Below are 23,909 nucleotides of genomic sequence, written 5' to 3'. Positions count from 1 at the left end.
ATAGAAGTAGAAACTGAGCTTCTTAAGTTATCAATCATATAACATACTGATCATGTAAGTTTCATATATTAAAAAATAAAGTAAGCCCTGGCCGGTTTGGCTCAGCGGTTGGAGCATCAGCCCACGGAGCAGAGAGTCCCCAGTTCGGTTCCCACTAAGGGCACGTACCTTGGTTGCGGTTCATCTCTGGTCCCAGTTGGGGTCCTGTGGGTGGCAACCAGTCAATGTGTCTCTCTCACGTCGATGTTTCTCTCTCCCTCTCTTCCTCCCGCTCTATCTGAAGATAAATACAAAAAAAAAAAAAAATGTCCTCAGGTGAGGATTAAAAAATAGAGCAAATAAGGCAAAAACTTTAGTGCACTTAACCATAGAATATATAAAATAGTTAATATACGTCATAAATCCATTACCAGATTGTACATACAAAATAATTACCCATTTACATGCAATAAACATTAATATTTCAAGAAAAAATATTTTAAATATTACCAAAACTGTACTAACATAGTATAATATCACAAAAGTTGTAGGAAATATTAAAAATCTGCAAGTAACAGGACTACTTCTATTACATTCTAAATCAAACTGTTCTCTCCACTTATGCAGATTTCATATAAGAAAATATTAAAAATAAATTTGAGTAAATTCTTACTCCAAGTATATTTTTATTTTAGAACTATGTTAAAGTATTACCATTTCAAAGAAACAAAGTTTCCCAGAAGAATTGTGTTCAATAATGGCAGTCTTCCTGTTCAATACACAAAAATATAAATCTTTTCTTCTGTCAGAAAGCTCAAAATGACAAACTCTACACCAGGCTCTTTGTTCTGAGTTTTCTTTTCCTCTTAGGTGCAGTGACCTCTAAAGACATAAAATTAAGAATCTGTCAGGTCTAAAAAAAAATAATTAATAATATACATTTAAAGTATACAGATGCTTAATTGGTATTAAATAAGAGTGTTGTCACAGCAAAGTTCCAACAAGAAATCTTAAACCTCATGTACGCATGATTTTTTCCTCAAAATGATATTGCAGTTGAAAACTTACTAATGTAGATTCTAGTCATCCTAAGTCCTGCTTAATAATAAGCTACTCTGAAGCTGTTTCATATGGGTCTGCTCTCCCTATAATTAGCATGGACCCAGCGTGCCAATCTGAAAGGTATCCAGGCCAGTGCTAAGACTTCAATAACTTCAACTAAACCTGAAAATGTAACCCACGACATTAGTACCATACATCTTTTTGGCTACCACAGCAGACACCAGAAACAACATACAAATAGGTGTCTATCTAGAAATAGCTATAAACGTAATAGTTATTGGTCATTAAAAACAAATAAAAAAAATATTCCCACCAATGAAAAACAAAAGGGGAAAGAGGAAAAAAAGTAAGAAAAGACACTGAAAAATGAAGAAAAGGAAAAGCAACTGCTAGAAGAGGGGCAGCCAGGAAGGTGCAGCAGGCCTCGTGAACAAGCTGGCCAGACTAAAGCAGGCCACAGGTCTGGAAGAGACCTCTTTATTTTAAAGATGAAGCTGATGCCCTGGCTGGTTTCGCTCAGTAGATGGGGTGTCGACCTGCGGACCAGAGAGTCCTGGGTTCAGTTCCCACTAACGGCTCGTACCTCGGTTGCAGTTTGTCCCTGGCCCCAGCTGGGGTCATGTGGGTGGCAACCACTCAATGTGTCTCTCTCACATCAATGTTTCTCTCTCTTCCTCCTTCTCTCCCTCCCACTCTATCTTAAGATAAATGCAAAAATGTCCTCCGGTGAGGATAAAAAAAAAAGATGAAACTGATGAAGTGCCTAATGTGTCTGAATATACCAAGAGATTTATATAATCGAGGCAAACTCTGGGGGTTAAATCAGTGATAAGCACATAGAAAAAATAAAATAAGGCAAAAACAGTTATTAACTCTCTAGGGAAAATAATAAGTGTGCAGATAAAGGACGAATCATAGTATATTAATGGACCTACTGCAATTAATGTTTTGTAAATGCTGAACACCAATACAACTAAAATAATTATACTAGGAGAGTGTGGGCTGAGAAGCATACATGTGTCTGGGGTGAGAGGCGAAAAATATAAGAGAATTAAATCCTCACCTTCCTCAGCAGGAAGTCAATAGATAATCCATAGAATTGTAATATGAAGAAATGGCAATATAAACATGTTATTTACAGACAAAGAGGTAAGAAACACAATAATTAGTAAAGGGTTAAAAGTGGCTGTCTCTGGCCCAGCCACTGTGGCTCAGTGGTTGAGCGCCAACCCACACACCAAGAGGTCGCTGGTTCAATTCCTGGTCAGGGCACATGCCCAGGTTGTGGGCCCAATCCCCATTGGGGGGCATGCAGGAGGCAGCCAGTCAATGTTCTCTCTCATCTATGTTTCTATCTCTCTCTCCCTCTCCTCTCCCTTCCTCTCTCTCAAATCAATAAAAAAAATAAATATATATTTTTAAAAAGTGGTTATCTCTGGAGAGTAACAAATGGGAGTCAGAGTTAGAAGACTGGATAATGAATATTATTTGAATTGTTAAAGTATGTGCATATGTAATAATGATAAATGAAAACCAAATTTTTTAAAATAACAAGCTGATAGATTTTGAAATAGGACTTGCCAGCTACCCATAAAGGTGTGTGTGTGATTAATAGTTTACACACACTAAAAGCCAGCAAACAAGACTGGAGAGAAGCTATGGTCTGAAACCACCACAAGATTATAAAGAAATACTTTATGCTGACATAAACAAACCACAGAAGCACTCGGATTTCTGAAGGAACAAATACTCCTATTTAATTGTCTATTCTTTGTCTTCCAAATGCTTCTACAGCACCCTGCTTCTCTTTACCATAAGTACTGGCTTATTTTCCTCCCACACTAAACTATAAGGTCCTTGGGGGCACAGACTGATATGATTCATTCAGCAAATATTTACTCAGGCCAGTCTATGAGCCAGTCACTGTGCTCACATCTATAATCACTGTGATTAAAGTAAAATGGTCCTTAAATTCTTGTAGCAAATTATCTTTATATCCCTGTGCCAAGCTAAGTGCTTGAAATATAAGAGGCAGCCAATAAATGTCTTCTGAACGAATACAGAGACCAAAATTTTTTAAAAAGTCATTAGGTTTTTTTTTTCTACCAGAGAGAGGAAGGGAGAGGATAAGGGGAAGAGAGGCGGGGGGGGGGGAGGGTAAGAAACATCGACTGGCTGCCTCTTGTACACACACTCCAACTGAGCACTGAACTCGCAACCTAGGTATGTGCCCTGACCGGGAATCGAACCCATGACCTTTCAGTGTACAGGACAATGCTCCAACTGAGCCACACCAGCCAGGGCTAGGCATTATTCTTTTCTTTTAAACAATTTTTTTCTTTATTGATTTTAGAGAGAGAGGAAGGGAGAGGGAGAGATGGAAATATCGATAAGAACATCAAATGTCCACCACCTGCACACCCCCAACTGGGAATCAGGCCCACAACCTGGGCATGTGTCCTGACTGGAAATCAAACTGGTGACCACTTGGTGCATGGGTTGACGCTCAACCAGTGAGCCACACTGGCCAGGCTAGGCATTATTCTTTTTTTTTTTTTATCCTCACCTGGGGACATTTTTTTCCATTTTTTGTTCAGATAGAGTGGGAGGGAGGGGGAGAGAGAGAGTGAGAGAGAAACATCAATGTGAAGGGGACACATTAAGTGGTTGCCACCCGCACGACCCAACCAGGGCCACGGACAAACTGCAATCGAGGTATGTGCCCTTAGCGGGAACCGAACCCGGGTCTTTCTGGACCGCAGGCTGACTCTCTAACCGCTGAGCCAATCCGGCCAGGGCAGGCATTATTCTTAATACATATTACACTCATTATCATTGACAAATTTTACCAGTTCCAACTCTTCAGTATCTTAATTAATAGTATGAATACTACTAAAATTCTCCAACATGCCAAAGATAAAAACATACTGAGCCAACCACCATGCTCCTCAAGGGCTCTAAACCTAATGCTCTACGAGATGGCTTTTCCTTAGCAGTCTGACAAAACTTCACCTGTACCTGTTTCCCTCTGACTTCCGTCCTCCCCGTCCTCTTCTGCAATCACAGGCATACTGAGACGCAAACATGTATCTTCCTTATGTACGTTCTTTATGTCATCTAGAAACAGAAGGAAAATGATTTTATATGAAAACAAAGAATGTTTCTTTGAGAAAAATATTTTATACAAATAATGTCATCATCATAACAAAAATTAGGTGTTTGAACTAAAAGCTAAAATTGTAATGGTAAACAGAAATATGTGTTTTAAAATATGTATCTTTTTTTAAGTATTAATATATTTGAATCTAGGCTTTGAAAATAGTCTCTACTTCTTCCATTAAAGAAAAGGGAGGAAACAGGAAGAAACAAATTAGCCAGACACAGATATCCTATTCCATCTTTTTCCCACACAAAGCAAGGTATATCTGCTGATATCAGGAAATAATCACAAGTTATTCGATTTTATTCATTAATCACAAATGTAATTTTAAAGTTAACAGCCTTGTTTTTGAATGAAGACACACTTCCTTTTATCACCACATATGCTCTACAAGATATATTTCTCTAGTCATAATTTGCCATTGACTTTCCATTTTCTAAAATTGGAGGTTTTCTATATCAATCTTTGGTTGCCTGAAAAAATACCCTGTTCAAATGTATCAGATTCCATTGTCATATCAAGTCTCATTTAGCACATAATGTGCATGTCCCAATAGCAACCCACACACACAATCACTCTATTCCTTATGCTGCCTTCTTCTTCTCCACCACACTTTTCCTGCCTGATATACTGTATATTAATTTGTTTCTTTATAGTCTGCCTCTTCCCACTAGGATGTAAGCTTCATAAGACCAGATTCTGGTTTAAACTGATGTATTCCAGTACTTAGAAAAGTGCCTGGCATATAGTAGGACCTCAATAAATATTTGTTAAATAATTACATATGGATTAACTATTTTATAATACAGTATTTCATATAGCATATAAGTTAATAAGTACCTGTCAGCACAGGAGGCAAGAAATTAAATGAAAATTAGTTTAAGCTGTCTGCTCTGAACACAAGTATACTTGGATCTTAACAGAGCGCAGATTTTATGGAAGAAAAAGTGTTCTGTGATGGAGTTAGGTAAACGGTAGCAACAATTAGCTTCCATTCTGAACACAATTCAAACTTAATACTAATTTCCCACTGAGTCATTAAAATAAAATTTTACCCTTCCTTGCAAGTTCTACATATTAATTACTACAATTTTTACATTTTTTAAATGATAATCTTTAGAAAATCTCTCCTCTAATTATGTATTTTTTTTTACCCTTTGAACCTATAAAATTTTTCAGTTGTTCCCAAGATTATAATTAGTGTGATTTACCTAAAAATTACTAACATTGTTCTCCACAATCTTTTAGGTATGTCTATCAGTATCAATTATTTTAATTTTTCTTAAATGTTTTTATTGATTTTTTTGTTTTTAGAGGAGAGAGACAGAAACATCGATGAGAGAGAAACACTGATCTGTTGCCTCCTGCACACACCCTACTGGGGCTCAAGCCAGAAACCCAGATGTGCCCCAACCAGACATCCAATCAGCGACCTCTTGGTACATGGGACAACACAACCAACAGCCACACTGGCTGGACTCCATGTCAATTATTACTGATTTTTTAAAATCCACATTTACAACCTAACAGAATCTATCCAACAGTGTCAAGGTAAGGATTTCTCTCTTTCTGGACTGCAGGCCAACACTCTAACTGCTGAGCCAGACAGGCCAGGGCAAGGTGAGGATTTCTGAGTTCAAACTGACAGCTGAGAAACAAACCTTCATCTAGTCACATGATGATTAACTGCATTTTAGAGATCTAGCACTTTTATATTAAATGAATGTTTAAAAAAGAAAAAGTAATGTTCTCTAAAAGCTCTTAAAAACACAATGCTACACACACACACACACACACAACATCATGCAGGCAGGAATCAAGAAGTAAGCATACAAATCTATAGGATATTTTATCTCAAATATTAAATACAGTTCATGAACTTCAGTCACAGGTATGTTCCTCAGGCCTTTATCCAGAACCTAATTACATTTATTTTACAGAACACTGAAAAAAAAAAAGGCAAACAGTCTCTTAACCATTACAGTTAAGAAGCAGCTAAAGAGCAAAAAAGCTACAAACCTGCACACTGGGAACAGAAAGATACACTCACCACAACAAATGTGACAAAAACTATACTTATAAAATAAGACGCAGAGCTGACATAAACTGCAGCATGAAGCCATCAGTTTAAAGGTACACTGTCCCACACTCTTAAGGTATTTCTTGATAGGATTATTTTATTATAAAACCCAATAAAATATTATGCTCATGATAATAACCCTGAGTCATAGACAAAATTAAATGCTGTTCAGGACACATGTTTTAGAAAACAGGAGAGCATAAAAAAAAATAGTATTTTTCTAATTGTAAAAACTATAAATGCACATTATAGAAAACAAGAAGCGGATTAAAAATGTAATGTTTTAGAAAGATATCAACCAGAATAAACTTCAAAAAGTAAATTTTGACATTTAAATAATTAACCTCAGTCATCCACAAAACTAATTCCCCAGAGGATGTCAGTTTTACTATGCTCAAAGCTAATCGTGTGGGATGCCATTTTAAGTAATAGACTATTGTCAATCTCAAAACTAATAATTACAAGACATGCAGCTCGAATACAACTTACTTAAGTGTATGTCTGTATGTCTAATTTGAGCTCCAGATCCACATTTCAATTACCTGAGAGACAGCAAGTATAGTTAAAGATTCAGTCTTGGATTTAGACAGACTGCCATTCAAGTCTCAGCTCTACTAGCTAGGTGACCTTAGACATGTGAAAAAAGTTGGGCAGATAATAAGGTTACATAATTACTATTACTGATGTCCTTCCAGAAATGTGCATGTTATATTCTAGGTATGGTGAATAGGTATAGCCAAAATTTAAGTAAAACAAACTTAGTAAATCCAATCAATATACTGAGCACCTACTTGTGCTAGACAGCTATTATAGGAATTGAGCTTGAAAAGGTAGATTGGTGTATATTTCCCACCCCCCAGGACATGAAATCTTCATCCTATGATTCTTATTTTGATAAAGGCACCAACAATCCCCAAGCTGCTTAGGTATTATGCATTCCTGTCTAATCCCTCTGCATTTGCCTCTATCTTTGATTACCTATAGATATACATGTCATATCAGCTAATCTGCTTGCCTAACTCTTACTACCACCTGGCCAGATACTCATTATTCCAATACAGCCTTTCACTTAGTGTTCCTGTTTTCAGTTTTCTCCCACCTACCTACAATGCTACTCCCAGTAGTAGCCAGGAGTGTGTTTTATATTAGGCATTAAATATTTACTAATGTTTCTAACGCTCCTTTTTCTTCCCTGAGCCTGCTAATCAGACTCCAACTTTATGTATGGTGAATATACATGTTACCTATATAATGTTTTAAAACTAAACTATTGCCCTAGCCAGTTTGGCTCAGCGGTTAGAGCGTCGGCCTGCGGTCCGGAGAGACCCGGGTTCGGTTCCCACTAAGGGCATGTACTTCGGTTGCAGTTTGTCCCCGGCCCTGGTTGGTCGTGCGGGTGGCAGCCACTCGATGTGTCCCTTCACGTCGATGTTTCTCTCTCTCTCTCTCTCTTCCTTCCTCTCTCTCCATCCCACTCTATCTGTACAAAAAAATGGAAAAATATCCTCAGGTGAGGATAAAAAAAATAAATAAATAAAACTAAACTATTAAAATAGTCATTTCTTTAAGAACCAAATACCAAAGGTAATGTTATAGTTATGCTATATCAAAAGGAAAGCAGATATAGTTTAATTTGTATAGCTAGAGAAAAATATGGTTTACAGGATGTAACTACTTATCATACCTTATTCTACGCATTTGTTTCACACACAAAAATTACTAATAAAGTATGATCTGGAAAATTCTAGACTGATTCTATAATTATCTAGCTATATCACTTTGAACAAGTTATATTATTAATACAAATGGACCTAAATTTCATCATATATAAAATGATGAATTTGATGACTCCTAGAGTCCCTTTCAGCAGTAAGATTCTAAGAATCTAAGATAACTCATTTATTTTTAATATTAAATCTCACAAGGTTCTCAGTCAAACAAGTATCTAATCGTCTTTAAAACAAAAAATCAGTGAGGAGCGATTGTAAATAAGTCCCATTTTCCTTTACTGAGTCTCAAAAGGACTTTAAAAAGTTACCTCTTTTTCTGGAAGATTTCTTCTTTCCTACTGATTTCACTGTTTCTTTGTTTCTTTTTCTCCTGGTTGCTTTGCTTTGTCCTTGACCAGACCCAGAATCAGAGTCAGACGAGTCAAGCCTGAGTTGACGATGCCTTCTTGACTTGGAAGCCTTAAGAGTTAGAAATCCAATTAACCACAATGAATTGCAAAATGAATCCAACTGATAGATAAAGACAAAATACACAATCAAAATGAGGAGCCCTGGCTGGTTTGGCTCAGCGGTTGGAGCATTGGCCTGCGGTCCAGAGACCTGGGTTCGGTTCCCGCTAAGGGCATGTACCTCGGTTGCCATTTGTCCCCAGCCCTGGTTGGGCCGTGCGGGTGGCAGCCATTCGATGTGTCCCTTTCACATCGATGTTTCTCTCTCTCTCTCTCTCTCTTCCTCTCTCTCCCTCCCGCTCTATCTGAATAAAAAATAAAAAAATGTCCTCGGGTGAGGATTAAAAAAAAAAAATGAGGAAAGATTTACAAAAATATTTGTCATAAGTACTTTACCATTATACTGGCTTGCTTAATGCTTGTCACATGTGCATACTCTTTTATCTCTACCACAGGAAAAGTTCCTGTGGCTGTCTTCACCAGCTCTCAAACTGGGTTAAAGTGCTCGTAGCTGCAAGGTTGAGAAAGGGAGGCATCAGGGACGAGGGCTGTGTTTTACTGCCGAACAACTTCTCCTCCCTCTCTTCTAATATTGTACTTTCCTTAGTTACCACCATGTGTTTCCAGTGGAACTACTTTATGACTGGCTCCAGGTCTGGCCGTGCAGCCCTGATCTAGTCCAATGAATTTCACAACTCAGTGGTCACTGGGATTTGTTCAGAGGTGGGCATATGATCTGTATCAGGACTGATGCAACTCAATTTTAGAATTCTGTTAAACTATTAGGAAATAAAGTTCTCCCTTTCCTTTGAACCTCAAGCTGGGAACATGCAAGGGTACAGCTGTCATGAACAGCAACTGAAGACATGAAAGCAACACAAAAAGTGAGAAATGGAGAGGCAGACAGCCCAAGGACCTTTTAGTTACATCAGTCGATGCTTACACAGAGTCCTGACTAATGGGAATTTTCAGTTAATGTCCTATATACAGAGGAGGTAGGTATTAACAATTGTTTAAAAGCTACCATGCATGGTATGTTAAAATTGAACCTCAATAAAGAAGAACCACAAGTATGCAATCATACGCACTTAAAACAATTTATGAGGATTATAATTTTATTATTTAATGATTTTAAAAATTATTTCATAACATCTTAAAACATTTGGTGACCACTATATAATATGGAAACAGTTCTGGTTTATAAGTATTTGGAGACTTGGGAGGTTTTGTTCCGTGGTTAGAGTGTCGGCCTGCGTACCAATGAGTCGCGGGTTCAATTCTGGTCAAGGCACGTACCTCGGCTGCAGTTCGTCTGGGAGGCAACTGGTTGGTGTGGCTCTATCACATCAATGTTTCCCTCTGTTTCTCTCTCTCCCTCCCTCCCACTCTATCTGATGATAAATAGAAAACTATCCTTGGGTGAGGAATAAAAAAAAAAAAGAATTCGGAATTAATTTATTGTTGTTAGTGCTTTCATTCAATAATATTTTGCACTCAATTTACTGTGGTATAGCAAATATATAACACTTAACTGATCTAAAACCATTTTTCATTTTTTTACTTATTCTTTTTATTTCCACAACCAGAGAATGATAGTAATTTCCCACAGTTTACATTCTTAGGTTCAGGAAAAAAATGAAATTAATCAGTCTGGCTGGTGTGGCTCAGTGGTGAGCATCGACCCATGCACCAAGAGGTCTCTGGTTCAATTCCCGGTCAGGACACATGCCCAGGTTGTGGGCCCAATCCCCAGTGGGGGACGTGCAGGAGGCGGCCAATCGATGTTCTCTCTCATCGATTTCTATCTCTCCCTCTCACTTCCTCTCTCTCTAAAATCAATAAAGGAAAAAAAATTTTTTTAATGAAATTAATCATAAATTTGTCAGTGTTCCCTCCTGCAACCCACAAAAATGAAAGTAAAGGAACAAAAATGAACAAATTCACAGAACAAAAATAATAAGAAACAAAGCATCTAAAAAACAACAAGATGTTGGGAGTGGGCAAGTGAGTGATAACTGACAAGAGAATGAAGAAAGCTAAAACTCAACTGCCTATATTGAAGAAGTGACTATAAACCAAGCTGATCCAAGTGGATCAGGAACTGGAGTCATGAGAAATGGGACCAAAAAATGGGTAGGTATGTTGAAAATATACATAGGGAATAGAGTCCCATTTCTCAGCCTCAAACCTAAACGACTGGCTTCCTCCTGCAGAAAACAGGAGGTTTGCTCTTAGGAGAGTCTAAACACCAGAGAAGAAAACCGGTATAGCTGAGGAAGGAGACAGAGCTTCTTACTGAAAAAAGGGAGGGTAAGTGAAACCTGCAAAAGGAATGAGAAGCCTCCCAGCTGATTCTCTCCGTAGGTTTCCCAAACATTGACAGCTGGGCTTATTTACCATGTTCCTCCCCTAGAGAGGGAATGGAAGATTGCTACCTGGTAAAAATGACTAGATCGAAGAGAAAAAACATTCAAAATTAAAAAGCTGTATCTCTACATGACCACTCTTAAATATGATCTTCAAACATTTGAAAAAGCCAGCAAAATAGGAAATCCAAGAGAAAAGGAGGAAGCTTCAAAAAAACTGTAATTAGCCCTGGCCGGTTTGGCTCAGCGGTTGGAGCATCGTCCTGCAGTATAGAGAGACCCGGGTTCGGTTCCCGCTAAGGGCATGTACCTCGGTTGCAGTTTGTCCCCGGCCCTGGTTGGTCGTGCGGGTGGCAGCCACTCGATGTGTCCCTTCACATCGATATTTCTCTCTCTCTCTCTCTCTCCCTCCCGCTCTATCTGAACAAAAAGTGGAAAAATGTCCTTGGGTGAGGATAAAAAAAAAACAAAAAACTGTAATTAACATCCACAAAGAGAGAAGATAATGCAGCCACAAAAAAAAGATAAAGAATATTTTTAAGTAGAAAAAGATTTAAAGAAAAAAATATCAGTAATGAAAAAAATGTCAGCAGAAATAAAATAATTCAATGTAATGTTCAGAAAACAAAGTTTAAGAAATCTCCCTGAAAGGGATTAAAAACAGAAAAGAAAAACAAGATAAAAGTTCAAGAAAAGAAAAGGAGCAAAAATGCAACAAAGAACTCTATCAAAGAACAATACAAAAAAACCCCTCTGAACAGAAGGCTATCAGATCAAAGGATGCCCACCAGGAGAGCAAAGGATAATGATGGGGAAAGACCAATATCAAGTTACATTATCATAAACTTTCAGAACTCCAGGGATAGAGAAAATCCTAAAACTTTCCATGAACAGAAAAACAAAAGCTGGAAGACAATAAAGAACAATACCATCAAAATTCCAGGTAAATACCAGAAGGAATTAAGGGAGAAAAAGTTTTAAATGTTTTTATTTTTCTTTTTATTTATTATTTATTTATTTATTTACTTATTTATTTTTCATCCTCACCAGAGGACACTTTTCCATTTTGTTCAGGTAGAGTGGAAAGGAGAGCAAGGAAGAGAGAGAGAAACATCGACGTGAAAGGGACACATCGAGTGGCTGCCTCCCACACAACCCAACCGGGTGAGGGACAAACTGTAACCGAGGTACACGCCCTTAGTGGGAACCGAACCCAGGTCTCTCTGGACTGCAGGCCAGCGCTCTAACCACTGAGCCAAACTGGCCAGGGCTTATTTTTCTTTTTTTTAATGAAGTTTTAGATAGAAAGGGAAAGGGAGGGAGAGAGAGAGACTTAGAAACATCTATGATAGAAAAAGAAACATCGATCAGCTGCCTCCTGCACGCCCCATACTGGATCCAGCCTACAATCCAGGCATGTACCAATGCTCAATCCACTGAGCCACACAGGCCAGGCAAGAGAGAAAACGTTTTAAAAATTAAATAAATTTATAAAAAAGAGAAAAAGTTGAAGACAGTGGCCTCTTGAGATTAGGAATAGAGGGGAGGGGTGAGAAGTGGTAGAACAGGAGACTGTTGGGTTATGCAAGCTGTATAGTATTATTAGACTTTTTAAACAATATACATTTATTACTTAGAATTCAGTGGTTCTCAACCTTCCTAATGCCGCGACACTTCAATACAGTTCCTCATGTTGTGGTGACCCCCAACCATAAAATTATTTTCACTGCTACTTCATAACTGTAATTTTGCTACTGTTATGTCTTAGGTGACCTCTGTGAAAGGGTCATTCAACCCCCAAAGGGGTTGCAACCCACAGGTTGAGAACCACTGACTTAGATAAAAAACAAAAATGGAATTAAAAAATCATCAAGTCAATTTCTAAATTACCTTACTATAAAGAAGTAACTTACCTGAACAACAGCTGAAAAGGCCTTTAATTTCAGTTTTGCTAATGATTCTGCCCTTTCACATCTCTGGAAGTAAAAACACACAGGAAGGGGGAAAAGTTACACATGGAAACATTAAGTGAAATTATGAATACCTGAAGAAATAAGATTTTAGACCAGAGGCAGCGTACAAGAAAGTAACACTTATTGCATGCATACTGAGTAACACACCACATTGTCACGGCACATGCCATGATACCATCCCCAGAGCTACTGATTGTTTCCAATCAGGATTTAAGGAGGTTAATATGAACAAAAGCCTTTGTGATGAAGCCAGTCCCACCTCATCAGCCTATGCCCAAAGATGGCTGTGTGTCTCATCCACTAAGATGGATGAAAACTCTAAAGGCAGGAAGCAATACTGAGTAACTTGAGCTCCACACCAACTGAAAGGCTGACAGGAACTGAGAAAAGAAGTATTACAAAATCCCTACTCCGCCCCTGTAAGAACCCAGGGCACTCCAGCATCATCCTTCCCGTCCCCTGCTGAAAACTGTCAACATCCTCACTGCCTATCTACACCTGAAGTGGTCCTACCCAGGGTTTCCAGTAATAAACAGACTAGTTCTTCACAGAACCCATGAACCCATGTTTCAGAATTTTCTAAGACATTTATTATAATACTGACCAAGGATCATAATACTTAGTATACAGAATCACAACCACACATTAAAAAAAAAAAAAAGAAAGCTAATTAAACTACTGCCCCATAAGCAATCACAGGAATTTTTCTGACCTCCGATTTTTGTGACTTTTCTTCCATCTTTTCTTCTCCATCTTTACCTTTTGATTTTAAGGACAGATTCTGAAAAAGCAAAATATTTATATATACATATTAACAATTCAAATGATCTAAACATTAATTGCAAATCAACTTCAGAATGATGAAAATCATTTACTTAATTACTGAAAAACTAAAAGATCATTTCACGTTATTGCAATATGGTTCACCATCTGACATTAAGATCCTGGTTAGAACCCGGCTGGTGTGACTCAACAGATGAGTGTTGACCCATTCACCAAGAGGTCGCTGGTTCGATTCCCAGTCAGGGAACATGCCCAGGTTGTGGGACAAATCCCCAGTGGGGGGCATGCAAGAGGCGGCCAATCAATGTTCTAACTCTCATCGATGTTTCTCTCTCTTTCTAAAATCAATAAAGGAAAAAAAATAGTTTATTAAGAGAATACTGTTCAAACATTCTAAATGTACTACTTCATTAAAATAAATATGGGTAGAGGAAGCAAAGTACAGCCAGCTTCCCAAGACATAATCTCCTCATCACTTTCCTTGTATATTTTTTCCAAAATTAATTTGAGCCAGCTTCTTTTATACAATGGAAAGCCAAAAAAAGGCAATAAATCTTTCTGAAACACAGTATGTAAGATAATAATACCTATCTAGCATTTGAAAAAACAGTAACACATTATCACAAACACAGTAAGTAATCAGAAATTGCTTAGTTTTACTTTTTTTTTAGGAGTATTCACTAAAATAAGATGGAGTAGTAGAGTTGTTTCAAAGGTAGAGTTAGCAAGGCTGGCCTTTGGACTTCCAGAGTAAAAGTTTCTCCAGCTGACAAGGTCAATGTGGAATCTGGATAGCTGTAGCCTCAATATTTGGGTCAGAAAATTAATCTGATGTGTGTTGATGAGATTTGTAAATGGATAATCTGAGACTGGCAGAGCACAATGGGAGCAGCCACCACTTGGGTCTAGCTATCTGCTGCCGTGCAGCAAAGGGGGAACAGCACTGCCAACTCTTTGACTTTTTTTTAATGTTTTTATTGATTTTTCAGAGAGAGAGGAAGGGAGAGAAAGATAGAAACATCCATCGGCCACCTCCTGCATGCCCCCTACTGGGGATGGAGCCCACAACCTAGGTATGCGCCCTGACTGGGAATCAAACTGGGATCTCTCAGTCCATGGGACGACACTCAATCCACTAAGCCACACCAGCCAGGCCCAAACCTCTGACTTTTAAGAGAAGCTGGGTATCTGGAATTTTACATGCGGTCTACAAATATTTACGTTAGTAATTAATTTTTAAAATAATGTTAGGATCAGTGCTGTGCCAAGCAAAACACCCAAAGGCGGCCAGAATGCAACCTCCAGAGAATGCTAAATTATAAAGATTACAATAAATCTGTGGTATACCAAGATGACTCATTCCTCTATAATTATATATGCAATTATATATTATTTAATTATATATTATATCATTGTTATTAATTATAATTATTTGGTTTTCTATGTAATATAAAGAGAATTGTTTGTAAGGTTAAATGACATCATATAGCTAATAAGTAGCAAAGAAAAGTAAACTCCTCTAAATCTTAGCTCCACGGCAACGTAGCCTCTCAACATTTCGCCGTGCCCAGCCTTGCGTGCACAGTGCAAACGCAAAGGCAAGATATCACACACTCAGGCACATACCTTCCTGTCTTTGTGCCACTGCTGATGCTCCAAAACAATGTTCTTAATATTATCAAAAAAATCATCTTTTACCAAGCTGAGGGTTTTGTCTGGATTGGACTTATCAGCTGAAATTACTTGTTTCATGTTCTGATAATGATCATGAACATTCAGCATTTCCTAAAAGTAAAAAAAAAATAAGTCTTTTATTTCACTTTTATAGAAAAAACTTAGAGGCAAAACCAACACAAAATAAAATGACATTCCAAAGTGACTGTGTTGATGAGAATAACATGCTATAGTAAACTTAAAATCATATAATTATGTAAACAAAATAGTACAACTTTTTTTTTCCTTTATTGATTTTACAGAGAGAGGAAGTGAGAGGGGGAGAGAGAGAAATATCGATGAGAGAAAACATCGACTGGCCGCCTCTTGCATGCCCCCCATTGGGGATCAGGCCCATAACCTGAGCATGTGTCCTGACCAAGAATCAAACCAGTGACCTCCTCGTGCATGGGTCGATGCTCAACCACTGAGCCACACCGGTTGGACAATAGTACAATTTTATTAATAAAGTGGCTGCTTTCCAGAGGTATGGAATCATCTAATTCAACCCAACAAATAAGTAATATATACTGTATGGGGAAAGACTAATTGATTACTAAAGGATTGCATTCCTGGATATAACAACACTTATTTATAATATAACATATCATTAAACATGACTACTGATAACTAAAATCACACTTTTACTTTATATTGTCCTATCAAGGATATTCACACAATTCTCTATGCTCAACTAAAGTTCCTATATAATGACTCACTTAATCCTCCACAGAGATTCGCTGACTTTCAAAAGTCTCAAAGCATATGTGCCAGTATCGATAAGCTTCATCATTACTTCAGTGTTAAAATTTAGGACTGAAAGAAATACAGGGGATTTATGGCACCATTTGAGGCACTGTTTATTAATTAGACCTTCCTCCCCAAATGGGCAGATCTATGGGGTAAGGAGAAAGACAGCACATTGCAGGCAGACTTAAGAAATCAAATAAAACCAGTACTGGGACTTGGCTTGAAGGTCAGCAAGGAACTATTGACACTCCCTTCATAGATGGCCACTACAACATTTGAGTCATCCCGAAGTTGGGCTACTCAATTCATTTCTAGATTTTCTAGATTTTGATGGAATAACAGACATCTGCTCAAGGAATCAGAAACTGCTCGGCAGTGATGAGTACTCCTACATGCACAATCTTTAAAAGGGAACAGTGTCCAGCACTGGGGAGCCCCTAACTTGTACAGTTTACAATCTGCTACACTCCCATTATTTTGCTACATGGAATACAATACAGGGAAAAGACCACTAATTGGACCTGGTTTGGGCATGAGTTCTATCACTTGCTAGATTGTGACCTTGAGCAAATCCCTCAATCTGAGAATCATGTTCCACATTTGTACAAAATTAAGTAATGTCACCTAACCCAATGTAAAAATATTAAGTAAGCTTATACTAGTGAGAGTGTTCTATACAATGGAAAGCTTTATATAAAATTAAAGTGTTAAGAAATAAAGTGCCTCTACTTTGGAACCTTACAGACTTGGACATTCAAATCCAGTATCTGCACCTCACTTTCTGCAAATTACTTAACTTCCCTGAGCCTCAGTTTCCTTGTTTTTAAAATCAGGAAAATGCCACCTCCTCTGCAAGGTTACTATGATGATTAGTGAGCTAACATCCATAAAACATGTAACACAGTTCTTGGCACATGTTGAAAATCAACAAATAATGGCCATTATTATAACTGTATAAATTAAAAAACAGACTTAGAAATAAAATACTTAGTTGAAGATCATATTTAAGTAGCAAAGCTAGAATTAAAAATCAGATGTTTTGATTCAATATCCTATCCTCTTCATTTTATTATGCCGCCTTAACCACAAAACTAGAACAAATGAGAGGCAGAAACAAATGAGAGACATGGAGACATCAAAGCATTTGCAAGCAGTAGATGAAAAGTAGAAAAGCATTAAAGTGAAGGATTATCAATGAGGATGGGTCAACGGTTATACAAGAACAGGACAAACAGAATCAACAGAGATGTTGAGAGAAAAGGTTCTCAAAGCAGATCTGTGGCGAGTCAAAAATCTGAGATAAAGTCAGGATGACTTCACAGAAGCTTCTAGAAATAGGCACCTCGCCCTGGCCGGTTTGGCTCAGCGGTTAGAGCGTCGGCCTGCGGTCTAGAGAGACCCGGGTTCGGTTCCCGCTAAGGGCATGTACCTCGGTTGCAGTTTGTCCCTGGCCCTGGTTGGTCGTGCGGGTGGCAGCCACTCGATGTGTCTCTTTCGCATCGACGTTTCTCTCTCTCTCTCTCTCTCTCTCTCTGTCCTCTCTCTCCCTCCCACTCTATCTGAACAAAAAATGGAAAAAAAAAAAAAGAAATAGGTACCTCATGACCTGGCCCTTCTAACCCTCCTCTCCACTCACCCAAAAAGAATAGGCCTTTGTGCATCACCCCAAGTCTGATCTCTTAAATCTTCCTAGTCTTCAACATTGGGTTTTTAAATAAGCATTGTAAAAAAGGAACTTAGGAAATAAACACATATTGTTAAAAATAAATGAATAAAAACAGTCACTTCCAATTCTTGTTTTATGACCTAAAAAGTCAAATACAAATGGTGGTTTCAGTATCTAAATCTAAATATCCTGCATCCAACTCCAGTCTTTTACATCTGTTTCTTACTGTGTTCCAAGATTTATTCCATAAATTTTGATATATTTAGGGTATATTATTTCTGATACTTTAGAGAAAATAATATTCATTCTATGATTGGTTAAAATCATTTAAAAAGTTTCAGTATGCAGTAGATGAAGGTGTAACCTCAATATATAGTTAACAACAAAACAATTTTTTTAATTTCAAGAGAATAAAAGCAAATTTACCTCTAATACATCAGAAGTGATAAGTTTCATTACACGATCATTTGGGTCCTTAAATTCTTCCGTAACTTCAGCTCGCGGCATTTTTTTCTTCATTCTATATGACAGCTATATGATAATGAATGTCTTTTAAAGTATATTTGTTAAGTTTGGAAATAAGTAAGACAGCAACAAGAACTGTCTATCAGTAAACATGGATGAAACAAAAACAGCACTAAGAATATATTAAATAATCCATTTTTTAAAGACTATTAGAATTTTGAAATAATCTTTAAGATGCCACATGCATGCCTACAAATTCAGATGAGATTCAGAAAAGTTCCATATTTGCCAGCTGATGGCAAAACCAGAACTAGAACCTAGTGCTCTTCTAATCTAGTTTCTCAATTGTCATAAGCTCAAAGAAATGTTATATTTTATTAGTGGAAGTTTTCAACTTTTCACCAACTGACATTAAAATTCCTTGGTCCTCTTTCAGTAGTACCCTCTCTGATGTCTGAATAAAGAAATGAACAAATGCAGAAACTGAATTTAATGTCCTTTCTAACAATCTGCTTTATCTGTCTAACAGGTGGCATTCAGAAACACACTGCATTTAAAAGCAGAGACTGAATTTTGATTGTAACAAAAAATAATCAGAAAGCATTTTCTCCTATTTTAAGAAGACTTTCTACAAGTACTGGAAACTATATAATATTTTTTCCACATTATGGAGACTGAGGTACTTTGTGGACAATAAAGTATAATTTCTCATTTTGAAGAAACAATGTATTTTTGGTAACATACCAATTTGGGCATTGCTGTAAAGTGAAATGCTTTGTCTAGTCGTAGCTTTCTAAAAATATAGGCTGCATCAAAATGTTGTGCATTTATCAAATCTTGTTGAAATTTCAAAACTTCATCCCAGTCCTTCAGGGCAACTCTAATCTGCAAACATGAGAATTAAAAAAGTTGTTACTATATGTAAATCTTCTTTCACAAATGTTTTATATTTTGAAACACTGGCATTTCTATATAAATCAGTTTGTTGTAAAAATATGGTACCCATTTTGTTTCTGCTGGTGGAAAACAACTCATCAAGTATTACCTTTTGTTTTGGTTGACACAGTTGGGTGTTATATAATCCATACAGCAGATACAACGCACCAACTCTGATCTGGAAGGTGTATGGAGGTAAAAAATATCGCCAAGCCAAAGCTAAAGCTTCTTTTGTAAATGTGTTCTTTTCTAAATTTCTCATTTTACCACTAGAAAACAAAGAGAAAACATGTTATAACTTTAAGTAATGAAGTAATGAACAAAAACTAGAAGACGTACATTCTAGCAGCTGCTAGAAACTGGATAGGTGTTCCACATCTGACCCCTCCCTGATTCAAGCACAAAGACCTAATCCAAGGTTGTGTTTCTTCCACTGAGGCACAGGCATACTCTAGGTAAACATGATGACTCTTCATAAAGCATCAACTTGACCTACTGAATTGGGTAGCAAAAGGGGAGGGGTCGCAAATTATTCCTGGTTAAGAATTTAAAACATTTAATACATTAAGACAACCATGGTTATGTTATAGAATAAAATACATAAGCTACATAAATTTTAATATATAATAGTATCCCTAATACTCTCGGGGATTCATACTAAACCTCATTTGTCCTTGGGACACCTACATAAGTTAGAGACCACAATACAATGTAATCCACCCCGTCCTTCCAATTCTTCAGGGCAAAGCTCACCAAAGTAAAGAAAGATCGGGATAGGAAAGCAGACTCCCTGATACTCCCAAAGCCTGGGTTCTTCAAAATAATACAATAAAAGAATGCAAAATACCTACTGTAAATATAGGCAGCCAAAGGTACTTCTAAAGAAAATCCCCACTCCTCAAGTGGTCTCTACCACCACTTTTCCCAAGAGGGTTACAGTGAAAGATCATGGGTTTTGGAAACAGGAAAACAGATTTCAACATCTGTTCTACCACCTACTAGCTGTGTGATCAGGAAGAAATTACTTAACTTCCTTCAGCCTCATTTTCCTATCTATAAACATCCATTATACCTGCTTTTCAGAGCTGTCCTATGTATTAAATACATTAAGCTATAAATGCATTACATTTAGTAGCCATTAAAGAAAATAGTTTCTCTCCTATCATTAATTGTACAACAAACAGCTCTCCATCCTCCATCACCTGCAATGTACAATGCAGGTAATTAGTTTACATCAACAGAGAGAAAAAAGAGAACTTTTACATTTTATTAGCAAACTAAAGTTTTAATCACAAGAACTCATTCAATGATTTACTCTTTTCAATATTTTATATATTATACTAACGGACACCAGATTCTTCGGGTCACTGTCCTCACAGAGCTCTGTCTAATGGAGGGAAAATTTTAAATAATAGAAATAATGAACATTTACTGAGCATTTGGAGTGCACTTAACATACATTAATTAGCTCATTTAGTCCCCAGAACTACAATATGAGGTATTACCATTGTCCCTCTTCTACAAATAAAGCAGCTCAGCCAAGTCCACAGGGCACCAGTCTGCCAGCTTCCTGCCTGGCGGCCCCTCCCCCCAGCTTTGGAGCGGCAACTGCCCCACCTCCCCACCCCCAAGTGGGCACCATTCCCCTCTCTTGCCCAGGGCAGGTGGGTGTGGTGTCCACCCTCATCCCTTCTTGGTGCCCAGCCCACCTCTTGGTGCCCACCGTGGATACTGCATGATGTGAACCATGGTTTTCAACTCTGTTCCCGCCCCCTCCCTGAGAGCCCCACCCCGCCTGCCACAGCCACAGGCATTGTGGTGGGGCAGGTGGGCCCCTGCCCAGCGCCTGCTGGCATGAGAAGCACAGACTCTGCAAAGGACTAGTTTTTCCTCCTCCCCCAGCCCTGATCCCCCCCATCCCGCCAGGCTGGGCTGCCCCCACCCTCCTCGCAAACCATACTGGGGGTAGCGAGGGGCAATGGTTGTTTCTCGTGGTTGTGTGTATTTATTGTTCTGGTTTAAAAAAAGGGAAATTGAGACTGAAAGTGGGTGAGGTTGTGGGTTTGGGGGTTCCCCCCCAATCCAGGCATGCCCCCCTGTAAACGAGTCTCCTTTATTGCCTGCCTCTGCTGTGAATTAACTTGTTCTGTGTATTAAACTGGGCCTGACCCCTCTGCCACGACTGAAAAAAAAAAAAAAAAAGCTCAGGCAAGTAATTTACCAAAAGTCACAGTATGTGGACTCTGATTCAAATTCAGACACTTGGGCTCCATAATCTGTGCTCTCAAACAGTAATACCGTTTTTTGAACTACACACTTAAATAAAATGTGGTTAGGTCAAGTGATAAAATAAGCTGAATGCTATGGGGAAAAAAGATTAGTACCCTTATTTAGTCTAGAAGGGCAAGGGAAGACTTCTCTGAGGAATTATCATTTGGACTTAAACCTGAGTGAAGAACAAAGTGGCCAGGCAAAGGGAGTTGGGGGAAAGCTCCAGGCTGAGCAAACGCCTGGGCAGGACCACAGACGATGGAAACGCCTGCAGAGGGCGGGAGCAAGACGGTGAGCGCAAGGAGGGGATTGGTGGGCGAAGCTGCAGAGAAGGGCAGAGGCCAATCACAGAGGAGCTAGCCAACCAAGCTAGGGATTTGAGTTGTATCCCAAAGGCCAAGAAGACTACTTGACAAGTAACAAGCTCAAATTTGCACTTTAGAAAGACAACTCTGGTTACAGATAAAATGAATTCAATCGTGTTGTTTTTGCTTAGGTGTTTCTTTTGTTTTGAAACATGAGGTTCTAGAACAAGGCTGGAGAAGGGCAAACGATGGTGACCTAGGTCAGGCTGGGGCAGTGGACAGGAAGAGGAGAGTTGAGAAGAGCGGCCAGGCAGAAATACAGATTCGGGAAGGGGCCGCAAAAGGATGCTACTGAAGCCTAAGAAATCGCCCAGGGAAAGCGCGTAGCCTGAACACAGAAAAGGGCCCAGGAGAGATGGAGGTAGCCTTCAGAGACTGCCATTTTTCTAAGCCCGACACAGGAGGGCGATGGGGGGCGGGGATAGGGTGGGGGAGAAAGTATGCAACTTCCTACGCCGCTCTGAGCAGACGCGGGGAGAGAGGTGGGTAGCGGACGAGAAACACCCACCAGAAGATGGCCCCGAACTTCATGTTCCTCCAGAGCTCCGTGAAGTCCTCGAAGCGCACGCTGTCCATCTCCTGGAAGCGGCTGAGCAGCGCCTCGCAGTCGGCCTGCAGGCCTGGCGGGGTCGCCATGCTTGCAAAGCTTGCGCACACCTCAAGCGGTGCGGCCCCCAGCCGTCGCCGAGGAAACCCAGCCCGGAAGCCCCGCCTCCTACGACGTGACGCGCACGCGCTCCTTTACGTTTTATCCGGCCCCTTTAGCTCCACCTCCAGCCGGACCTGCGCATAGCGCTCCGCTCTCCGTTAATCCCAGGACTGAGATCAATCCTATCAATTTCTTGAAGAGGTTTAGATCAGCGGTGTCCTAGGAGGCCAAGAAGGAATTTAGGTCAACACTAGTTAGGCTAGCTTATGAAAATGAGCTTTACCCTTACTTTCTCTCTCTAAATTGGCAGAGTGACAAAAGTCAACCTTTATAGCTAGGGGAGAACAGTCGGAGCCTCAACCCACCTTGGAAAGAGGATCTAAAGAGGGTTTACTAGAAAATGGACTGGACTGACTGACTGACAGTGTGGACCCACATAATAGGGAGCTTACTGTGTGGCTCTCTCCTTGTAGCCCTAGCAATCTCTGCAACAATCACTCTTGAGAAGCCGTTTTGTAAACATCTGCCCCCACCCGCCCACCCCTACACTATAATATATTACTTACTGATTATTTGGCTACACTAGCTTTCTGTGTACACGCCGTCTCTTAGCTTACCCCTGGAACAAGATAAGGAGTTGTATTCTGTTCTTTTAACTATTTCTCTGATTGCAGGGCATATTGTTTTTATGTTTTAGGATAGGTATCCTAGGATAATAGAAAAGCATGAGGATTTCTGTCTGTAGATGGAGGTTCAACTCAACTTTCCTGATCATCTGTTTTTTTAATGTTACGTAATATTTTATGTATACAGAATAACACGTTATGTGTGAGATAAAAAGCACAGCAGAAAAATGAACATATGTGTGCATTCTTCCTGTGTGTGAACCAGAACATTACCAACACTGCACATTAATCTGTGAATACCTCCTTTAAACTATGCATGCCCCTGCCTCTACCACTACCAACTACTTTATTATTCTTGTTTTTATTTTATTTTATTTGTTTGAGCCCCTATCCGGAACCAAACCCAGGACTCTCTGGTTCGAAGGCCAATGCTCCAACCGCTGAGCCAAACTGGCCAGGGCACAACTACTTTAATTTGTTCCACATAAACTTGTATATACTTTATCACATGTGTACAGCATATTGTTCAGTTGTGAATGGTTTTGAGTTGTATGAAAATGGTATTGTGATGTACATTTTTTGAGTTGCTTTTTATTTATTTATTTTTATCCTCACCTGAGGACATTTTTTGTTCAGATAGAGTGGGAGAGAGAGAGAGGAAGAGAGAGAGAGAGAGAGAGAAATATCGATGTGAAAGGGACACATCGATTGGCTGCCACCACATGACCCAATCAGGGCCGGGGACAAACTGCAACCGAGGTACAGGACCCTAGCGGGAACCGAACCCAGGTCTCTCTGGACCACAGGCCAACGCTTTAACCGCTGAGCCAAACCAGCCAGGGCTGAGTTGCTTTTTAAATTTAGTAATGTTTCTAAGATTCATTCA

At 39.0% G+C, this 23,909-nt stretch overlaps 1 protein-coding gene across 1 annotated transcript; it reads right to left on the bottom strand.

Annotated features, from left to right (window-relative positions):
- Positions 1–230: 230 nt before the first annotated feature.
- On the bottom strand, positions 231–22,410 carry SNAPC1 (small nuclear RNA activating complex polypeptide 1). The gene is made up of 11 exons (XM_036275508.1): positions 22,257–22,410; positions 19,222–19,381; positions 18,921–19,061; positions 18,138–18,242; positions 15,209–15,367; positions 13,512–13,580; positions 12,740–12,802; positions 8,320–8,470; positions 4,060–4,158; positions 694–861; positions 231–277 (listed from the first exon to the last, which is right to left on the bottom strand). Exons 1-10 carry the CDS (start codon positions 22,382–22,384, stop codon positions 809–811), a joined length of 1,128 nt encoding a protein of 375 aa, XP_036131401.1. The 5' UTR covers positions 22,385–22,410; the 3' UTR covers positions 231–277; positions 694–808.
- Between the last annotated feature and the right edge of the window lie 1,499 nt (positions 22,411–23,909).

Source organism: Molossus molossus, unplaced genomic scaffold (genome assembly GCF_014108415.1).
Source record: "Molossus molossus isolate mMolMol1 unplaced genomic scaffold, mMolMol1.p scaffold_m16_p_1, whole genome shotgun sequence".
Taxonomy (NCBI): domain Eukaryota; kingdom Metazoa; phylum Chordata; class Mammalia; order Chiroptera; family Molossidae; genus Molossus; species Molossus molossus.
The sequence above is the reverse complement of the archived record's forward strand: the minus strand, read 5'-3'. Positions and strand labels throughout refer to the sequence as shown.